General features: G+C 31.0%; 1 protein-coding gene across 1 annotated transcript; it reads right to left on the minus strand.

Annotated features, from left to right (window-relative positions):
• Positions 1–915: 915 nt before the first annotated feature.
• Positions 916–9,594, minus strand: LOC111003164 (proton-coupled folate transporter). The gene is made up of 7 exons (XM_022273536.2): positions 8,560–9,594; positions 4,948–5,101; positions 4,117–4,218; positions 3,534–3,671; positions 2,840–2,923; positions 2,082–2,238; positions 916–1,409 (listed from the first exon to the last, which is right to left on the minus strand). Exons 1-7 carry the CDS (start codon positions 9,358–9,360, stop codon positions 1,241–1,243), a joined length of 1,605 nt encoding a protein of 534 aa, XP_022129228.2. The 5' UTR covers positions 9,361–9,594; the 3' UTR covers positions 916–1,240.
• Between the last annotated feature and the right edge of the window lie 867 nt (positions 9,595–10,461).

The following is a 10,461-nucleotide window of genomic DNA, read 5'->3' on the forward strand; positions in this document are numbered from 1 at the left end:
AATTTTTCTCCGTCTACACAATTCTAATAAATTCTATAAGTATATTCTTTTAATCAAATATTCTCACAATTCCCCCTGGTTAATTTATGACAGAGAAGGTCCTAAGAAACTAAGTCAAATGCTTTAGACCAAACCAGAAAGCCCGGAAAAGCCGATGTACTTAGTATAATACTCAACAATCTGCTTGAGACAGAAAATTGCACTTTCCGTAGATAAGCCGCAAACATAAAATAAACTAGGCGTCATTTATATCCACGTCCTTTCACAAGTAACTGCTGGACCTTTGCTATTTAATGAATAAATAAAATAAACCTACTAAATTATACTTGGTTTATTTTATACTAATTTCCAACGAAACTCCCGTATTATTTTTTTAATAAGCGGTTCATACATCCACTAGGAAGGTAGGAGTGCCGAATGCAAAATGTAAAAAACGAAACACTCCAGGTAAGTCTCAGCCGGCATGAAATAGACGTTTGAATCGGTTCCATTTATCGGAACTGATTTTTGATATCTAAATTCATCTGCAGTACCCGTATCCCGAATATACCTCATTTTGAAAATACGAGAATATTCAATAACATAATCATTGTCATATGGAACATGGTGTAGTGGTTGCAGCTCCTTACAAAGATTGTGTAAAAAAAACTTGACGATTAAAAAGAGTGGCGGAGAGTTTATTGCCAGTTCTTCTCTTCCATTCTAAGCCCTTGATTTGAGAACTAGCAGTAAATGTAAAATTAGATTCATTTAATATTTCTTTTTTTTGACGTTCATAAGTGTACATTATGTTACCTATATGAATAAATAAATTTTGACTTTTGACTATGAAAATTTTTTAAAAGAGGGGGAAATGTCTGATAGTAGATACTCCTAGACACTCACACTACCAGAAGTTCTAAAAAAATTCTACTATTCATTGATTAATAATTTATTTTATCGGCTACTGATAACTGAGTGATCAGGCAATCGAACAACCGACACGATAATATATGAAAATTAAAATTAAATAAAATTCGCTTCTCTCGTTATGAACTCTCTTTTAATGAGATTCCATTGTCTCTAACGCATTTTCTTATCCATTTAAAGTAAAAAATAAAAACAGAAATTTATTTATTTACTATTCAAAATAAACAATTACACCTCTCAATTTCATAACTAAAGTCTTAAAATTAAATATTTACAAATTATTATAAAACTTACAGTGCATATATTTACTAATTAATTTTAATAATGAGTTCTATAATTTAGTCTTTTCAGTCAATTCCGTAGGCTTTATATTATCTGGTAGATATGATTTTTCTGTTTTCTCCGGAACACTTTCCGTTTCTGCATCATTTTTCTCTTGATTTTCTAAAGCGAGCTTTCGTGCCGTAGACACGGCTTTTCTATGTTGAATGAAGAAGTAACTGCAAATAATAAAATTTACGATTTTGTAACGTAATTTTACAATTTTTCATTTATTAATTATAATTTTTGTGTGTAGAGCGGCTGACAGGAACTATATATAGAAAGTCTCAGTCACTCTTTAGTAGCAGTTTTTATTCCGACATGTATTGTATATATGTATTCTAATGGATTGTATTAAATGATATCATTCATTCATTGGGATAAGTGATAAGCTAATAATATTAGAATCTTATCATATCTTTTGTTATTCATATTTTTTGCAAACATTCATTTTATATTTACTGATGAGATTTTTAAATAATCTCTATGTATATAAAATGTTCGTGTCACATTATTAGCTCTGATACTCCTCCGAAATGGCTACTATCTATCTTTCGAATTCAAAAGCGATAAGGGGTGTCCACCCTATTTTTTTATTTGTTAATTTAAAGCTTTTGACATGAACTCTAAGAGAAACATTCACAGAACAACTTAAAAAGTTTTTTTTTCATTCCGGAAAACCGAACAGTCTCTGGGGTAGCATAGTAAAATTTTCCATGTTGGTATGTACTAAAAAGGCAAGCTAGGCATTAAAGAGAAATGAAGTTCGCGGGGGCAATGAATTAATTTATAAATTTTTCACACAAATTTGTGAATAATGTTAATTTTATATAAAATATTTTATTACTTACACTAAAATTACCGAGGCTGGTATAATCAGTGCTGCACTAGTGAGGAAGACAGCTCCGGGTAGAACCTTCAGCGTCTTCATGTAAAGCCAAGAGTAGAGTGGATGGAACACCAGCGATGCTAAAGTTTCCGTTAAAGCGAAGAGAGAATTCACTTTTGCTAGAAAATATGTATTAGCTTAAACTATCTTCAATATAACAAAATTTGCAAAGATTAATACATATTATATAAATACTTATTGCAGTATTGCGGTACTTTTCATTTTTTTTGTTTTCTATCTATAAAGTATTAATTTTAAATTGTATTCTGCACGTGTTCATTTTATTGACAGCAGAAACCTAACATTAAATTAAAATGTTTGGTCTGTGGAAGTGTATAAATTAGAAAGATGCTCCCGAGCTGTCAGAAACTAAAGATGGCGTATTGACGTTTACGAATACTTAACGAAACTGTCATTAATTCTTTAGTTGTAAATTTCCTTCAAAAAATATTTTATTATCTAAGTAACTTATTTACGAAATAAATTAAACATCAATTATATTATAAATTAATTGTTTGATGAAATTCGTTTCAATTAAAGTTCTGTGAAATAAACCTTTAAGTGTGTTACCATGGTTACAATGTTATTTCCATTTATCAAGGACGGTTACCATGGTAACAAGCTTACCTGTGTTGTGATTAGATCTGTGATTTTTTGTTGGTGTTATAATAGCGATAATAATTTAAATTTATGTATAACTCATACATTTTAAATAAATACCTGTTTCATCTTTCTCTACAAGTTTTGTTATCATTGAGCGCAGTGACGTCATGATTGCCGAAGAAAAAAATTCAATGATTGGAACTGAAAAAAAATACTCCTATAATATATCTTATAGAAAATACTACTATTAATCATTGAAAAGTGATTTAATTCAAAATGACGAATAAATTTCATTTTTAAAAATAAAATGAAACTCAAGTTTCGCTATTAATAAATATTTTCTGTTTTATTAATCGGCCTGCATAAATTAGCTATTTTGTGCCTTATTTTGAACTAGGTAATTATTATTTTTTATAAAACCCGGAAGTACCCGGTGTCTAAGTACTCAAACATTCACTTAGATGGATAGTGACAGGTTATACTGGTCAAAAACGAGACCATTTTCAGACTCAATAACTATGAATGCCGTGTCAGCATGTCTATACTTTTATAGATACAGGCCTAGGTAGATCTCGGCCGACATAGATATACAAAAAAAATTAAACCTTTTGTTATAATTTCGAACGCTACAATACGATTATTATATTAAAAAAAAACATTATTAGCACATAATGAAATTGTATCATAATAAAGCATTTATGATTACATAATAATGCGACAGTTTAATTGAAATGATTATCACGTTTTCTGTTTGAATTCTACACAAAAATTATACACACACATATATATATATATATATATATATACATACTCAAAATCATTTCTATGTCAGTTTTGACGAAGGCAGTCCAAACAGCTCCAGTGAATTTGCTGAACATCGCAATGACACATAGCAGAGAGTCATCGAATTGTAGTTTCTTACTTAGCACCGTTATTGAAAACATCACACCTAAAAAAATATAAATAATATACTTTACAAATCATACGATTACGGGTTTGTTCATTAAATATTAATTCCATTATTAAGAATCGGCACTAAATCGTGAAAAACGATGTGATTTTTTTTTTTTTATAAATCACATCGTATTACTCAACCCACAAAAAAGCGCGCAATTATGACGCCACCACAGGTGTAAAATTATATTGTGCCACAGACTATGACATTACATGGAATTGCAAAAACATTAAAAACTCCGCGAATTTGACCTTTTTGCACATTAGAGCTATGACGTTAGACTATTTTTTTAATATGGTCATTTATGTTTATGATGTCCATGTTGGTTTTTATGCAATGACTGTACTTTTTTGATGTTTTCAAATAACGATTTTGAAGGTCATTACAGTTTTATGATAAAAATCTTGTTGTACCAACAATGAAATGTTTTGTCAATTACCTATGGAATGAAGAATGATGGAGTAGCTGGCAAAAAAGCTGTATTTCACCATATCCCAGTTGAGTTGATTTCTCACGAACAAATAGAATACGCCGTGCTCAGCTGAAAGTGTAATTAAATTATAAAATTTGGTCATTATAATTGTGGTATATTATTATTTATTTAACACTTTGTTTTTACACAAATTCAGATAACATTATTTAAAGTTAGCGATAGGGATAGGGACAGCAAGGAGTGGCCTTATCGACAAGAGATCTTTTCCAGGCAACCTTAGTAAGGTAAAGTAGTAAAATAAATATTAAGAGTAAAGTGCAAAAAGTGTAAAGAATAAATCAATTTAAAAAATAAAATTACAGATAAAATAGACTAATAAAATTTCAAAACCAAAAAAAAAACTAATTTAAAGAATCATTATATGAACTCTTTAGTTTGTTTTGTTAATATTTTTTTGTATTATTTTAGATTATAAGCCCGCCCGTTGCATCTCTTATAATTTTTATTTTATTTGTTTTTTGTGTAACGAAGTGTGAATAAATTAATACATTAGTAGATAGATATTTAATTACGCATTCAATAACAATAATTAAACATCTGACTGTAGAAAATCCTAATTCTCTCACCGTACCTCCAATAGGTGTGGAGCAGGAACGAGAAAATTTCAACTACTCTTAAAATAATTACTAAGCAAAAAAATTATAATGAAGACGCGGTAAGCGGGTTTCTTATATAACCAATAAAGTTAACTATGGTTCATTAATAAAAACCAAAGCGGTTTTCTTATGTAACATATTGTAATATATATATTATTTTGTAAAAAAAAAAAAAACTCACACATAGCAGGTCCGTAAATAACGAAAACCGCAACCAACGTGAGAATTACTTTCACCCTGGCGTTTGACGCGCGACGTCGGAAAGCCACATTTACTGTCTCTACCACGTGAGACAAGTCGAAAAATGCAACGTCCTTGCTAGCTGTTCGCTCAATCTGAAAAAAATCACATTAAATTATTATTTACTTATTATATAAAAAAAATATGTGACGGTAGAACACAAAATACTCCGAAGCGTCGTCATTAATTTCAATAATAGGTTTACAATGTTAGGTAAAAAGTGCGACGGTATGAATCTTATTTATGCCCGTGCCATGTGTCAGGTATTTTAACATAAGTTGGTGCTGCTTAATATGGCCGCATGGGCTGCATCTTTTGAACCTCATAGATGTAGGTATATTTCCAGCCAGTGCGGTTTTTGGGATTAAACTGATTTCATCACCTCAGCTCAGTATGTAAGCACTAAGCCACCATCATAGAGTAATTTTTGACAGTATCAGCCAAAACACTCGTTATCTCCCATAGTTTTCGTAATACACAAAAAATGTAATCACGTATATATAGCGTGATAGCACAGTTTCGCGTTTGCATATCATTAGATACAATCTAATCGAAACAAGTATTTGACCCAAATCCTCAAGATAATCTGAAGCTCTATTGCAAAATTGATAATTAAAATAGTTAAATAATATAGTTTCTCGTTAGAACAGGTGCAGGCGATTTTGGGAAATGAACTTTATAAAACCCAATTATTGATGACATAAGATGTTTGTGTTTAGACACTGTTGAATAATCCGCTTCCGGTCGCTTGCTCACCAAGTTATGCTGGTATGATATGCTTATGATGTTGTTATGTTATGCTGAGTGTCGTGATGCCCCCGACTCCTTGCGTAGATTACTGCACTGCTGGTCCCTTCTTTGACGATGCGTGATGGCGTGACAGTAGTGCACAGGTTTTGTGATACGTGGTAGGTCCATCCTGTTGCGATTCGTACACTTGGTCTTTATCCCTCCATTTTTCCGAATAATACCAAACAATATTCGCTTCTCAAAGAAACTTTTTCGATTCTGCCCTGACATGTAGACGAATATTCAAGGCATACGAGTATGATGACCAAAGTAACGTGGAGAAAATTAAATTAAAAAAATAAAAGGTCTGAGGCGCGTTAGAGTTATTTTCGCAAAAACAATGTAACGGGATTACTTTTTATATTTACTGCAATGCACTTTTAGGTCAGTTAAGAAATGTGTTTACTTGCCAGTTAGCTATTGAATATTTATTAATAATATTAATTATAATGATCAATTATATTAGAAGATATAAACAAACAGCAGAAAAAATAGCATATTGAATCTTAAGTTAATATAAACTTAAAAACTTTAACCGTATTAAGAGTAATAAATAAAATTACGGTAGTAGGAAGATTGATTTAAAATATATTAATATTTTTATTATTGTAAGTAATTAAATTCTAAGAACGATTGCCTTCACTGGAGCATAAACATCGTAATTTAGTGAGCTGTTGGTACAAAAGACTTATTTCTAGTACCTCCAGGATTGCCGAGAAAATAAATTTAGCAATAAGTATTATGTTTATACAAATAAACCAGGTCGATTTTGAAGTTATAGAACTGTATCGAAATAATCTTCTGATTTACATTTTAATAATACAAGACAACGGAAAAGTTCTTTAAAACCAACCTACTAATAAAATATTAAAGACACAATACTAATATGAGCAACGGGTATTGACTTTAGATTGTGACACGTGTTTTCTTAAACAAGTCGGTCGCCTCTGAACCTTGCTTGTCCGTTTTTAGGGCCAGGACCTAATAAATAGATGTTCATTTAACTGTTATAGCATTTTAAGTAGTTTGCATACATTAAGCAGTATGGGCCTTAGGGATTCAGCGTGCGACTTTTATTCCTAAGGTCAAAGGTTTGATTCCCGGCTGAGAAGCAATCGATTTTCTATGTGCGCATTTAACATTCGATCGAATGTAAAGGAACGTCGACAGGAGGCTGATCGTGAAACAGATTCAGAAATCTGAGGCCCAGAGCTAAAGAAGTTGTAGCGCCAGTGCTGTTTTAAAGTGCATTTAATAGTCTTTGTCATGTTAACATTGGTAATCTAACAAAGATATAAGTGTCGTTTACACGTATCTAAAGTTTTATCGGTTAAGTGGTGCAATTCCTTGAGCACCTATTGTTTAACTCTTCAGTAGTTTATCAAAGTTTGATTTACCTATACTCTATACTATAATCTTTTTGGTTAGACCAAGAAATATGTACCATGAACGTATAAAACGTCAAATAATTGTATATTTTTAAAATAGTATTTTACGAGGATACAAGTCTTTTCGGCGATTTTTTTTAGATTGTATTTGTTAGTTTTGAAAAATAAATTTCAAAGACAGAAGGAATCTATAGTTAAGTAATTAAATAAAAATATTAAAATCTAATTAATTAGCCTTTTTACCGTTAAAAAAAAGAAATTCACGGCTTCAACAATATAACGGTCGAAAAAAGTTAAGGAGCATCTGTTTATTAATTTTTTTTGTCAACGCCTTCTAAGCCTGACATCCTTAATTTTTGGGCCTTAGGGTACTCATGAATAAGACAACGCAATGTAGCCTTCCGTATGTCAAATTTTCTAAATCCTTCCTTAACATGGTTGTGTGTGTTATGTGGCATTCCTGCACACAAACGTAATACATTCGAAAACTTTCACACAAAAGTTTTTTTTTCTTTTGGCTCGGTTTGTGCATTAGCCTACACACAAAAGTATTTGCCGTTTTAATTTAATTAAACGTTGATTAAATAGAATTAACCCATATATTATATTCTTATCACGGGATTATACTACGATAATATTTATTATATTTTCCTTAGTTGCAAAATATTCATGTCGACGTTGTATTGCAAAAGAATTATCATAATAAGATAACAATTTATAGACAATCTAAAATAACCGTCATATTTATTAGCTTCATAATAAAATTTTATTTCAATTTGTTTATTAATCTTGGGCTTGGAATCGCCCTAAAATACTTTTTAGTGTATTTTTAATAATACTGTGATAAAAGAATAATAAATTAATCGATAATTATTGATAAGCTTTGATGAAGTGCTGAAGGAAAGGAATTCTTAGATACCTGCAGTTAATATAGTCATTATATTACTGTATCTACGTACGTGTTAAGTCTAAAACTCTCTAATACATTAGGTATGGCTAATCTACCAAATCCAAAGAAAAATTTCAACGCGCAAGTTTAAATATTTTCATTATATATTTCAGTTAATTATCCACACCATGAAATAAAATTTGACTTTATTCATCAAGGCAAGATCTGGCTTATGCGAGAACATACATAAATTGCAGAACATAAAGTGAATTTTAAATATCAAGATATACTTACAGAATCAACATTGTACAACATTAAACTAAAACGCAGAATTATGATAATAAAACGATATAATCTAAAATTGCAAAAAAAAACATTTTCTTTTTTACTCTATATATACAAATTATGATAAAATATTAATAAAACTCTTTCTTGTGTTATCTTATTGAAATTCCAAAGCGAATTTGTAAAATCAATTTGTACTTACTTTGGGTAGTCCTTTGTCCTGCAGAAATGCATCAGGCTCTTTCAAGCAGAAACATCCATACATCAGCACGAAGCTAAATAATATACTCGTCGAGGAGAACAGCCCGTAGTAACCCATACGCTGCACCAGAATGCCTCCCAGTGCTATCCCTATAGGCACTCCAACGGTCATACAAAAGCTGACTAAGCCTACTCTGAAAGTCCTCGACTGCTCTGACGTTATATCACTAATGTAGCTGAAGACACCAAGAAACATTGTCACCCAACCACCAGTAGCAGCCGTGAAGAAAGTCTCCAAGAAGACCGTAATTTCAACAGGAATCTCGTAAAAGAAGAATACATTTACGATATTATTTATCGAAGTCATTAATTCCCCGAAAATGGGCAAAAGTATGCAAAGCTTCCGTTTTCCCGTCCTATCGCTCCAAGCCCCCAAAAACATGATAATAATACATGGTAATGCGGTGTTTATCACGCTCCTCCAAATATCAATAGATGATATGAGTGTCTGCACTTGTCTCTCGTATTCTGAGAAGTTGTTGCTATTTTTCTTCACCAACGCGTTACATATTTCGTCACCAAACGCGAAGTTCACTCGGCAAGCTTTATCCAAATTGAAGTTTCCCATCGCAAACCTGGATATCACACTGGGGATAATAAGTCCAGCGAAAAGCGGTTCCACTGTTATATTTTCTCTTATATAGCATAGTTTATCCGAGAAGTTTCTGTCTTTGTACTTAACCAATTTCTTGTTTAGAGGCTTCTCCTCTGTCTTATCGGGGTCTTGGTTTTCTTCAGCCATTTTATCGTATTAGTGCATGTTCCACAGAGCAGCAACAGTTGCGATGGTTGATTCAATAATGAATGTCAATATAGTATTTGTAATAATTGTTTTATTATTTACTTGTCCGATGTTTGATATCAATTATGCAGATAATGATATTGATTATAAATGTTTATTCCTATTGGTTCGATAAGTCCTCAATGTGTTGACTTTGTAAACTGTGATTATCTATTCACCAACAATCAGAGATCTCTGAAACAAAGAATGCCAATTAGTATTACTGAGTTAATTAAGGTTAGAATAAGGGAGTTCTAATTATAAAATATATTTGTGTAGGGTGATAATGAACAATAGTAATTGTGTTGTAAGTGGAATTAACAATTATAAAATCCTTTTATATGCAGTGTAACAAATAATTTTTCCATTAATGTTATAATATGGTGAGATAAGAGAGACAGTCGATGATTGCCATGCCGAGATTATGAATTGTTGAAAATAATGTTTTCAATTTAAATAAACTATTTTATGTGGTATTTATATTGCGGTATATTTTAATGTGTAAGATTTTGTTTTATTTATGCTTTCTTCAGACCAATAGAGCGGTGGGCCAACGAGATCGCAAGAGTAACTGGAAAAAATGACATATATATGGCACATATTTAAATAGGGTGGTAAAAGTTAAAAGTGGTAAAAGTATAAATTATATTTATAGTTATTTTTGTTAAATATTATATCTAATAAATAAAAATAATTAAAGATTCTATTATTATTACTACATTCTTCAGAGTTTATTTACGAAGTCTTGAGATTTTTGTCTTATCGTGTAAACACTCTCAATTAAGGTGCGATATACAGATGATAGAATATAATATTTATTTGATGACAATTAGTTAAAAGTGTGGTAGGATAATTCTAAAACTCTCCTAGCGCTGACTTCTCCTGTTAATTCTGAGACTACTCCTCTTCAAATAATAAACTTCAGGAAAGTAGGTTTAGGCTAGTTTCCAAGAATTGACGGCATGTTATGTGACGGTAAAAAAATAATAAAACAAAATGTCAATTGTCATAAAATAATATGTACACAATGTAAGTGTAATTGACAGATACTATTCCTCAAAT

Source organism: Pieris rapae, chromosome 16, assembly GCF_905147795.1.
Source record: "Pieris rapae chromosome 16, ilPieRapa1.1, whole genome shotgun sequence".
Lineage (NCBI taxonomy): Eukaryota > Metazoa > Arthropoda > Insecta > Lepidoptera > Pieridae > Pieris > Pieris rapae.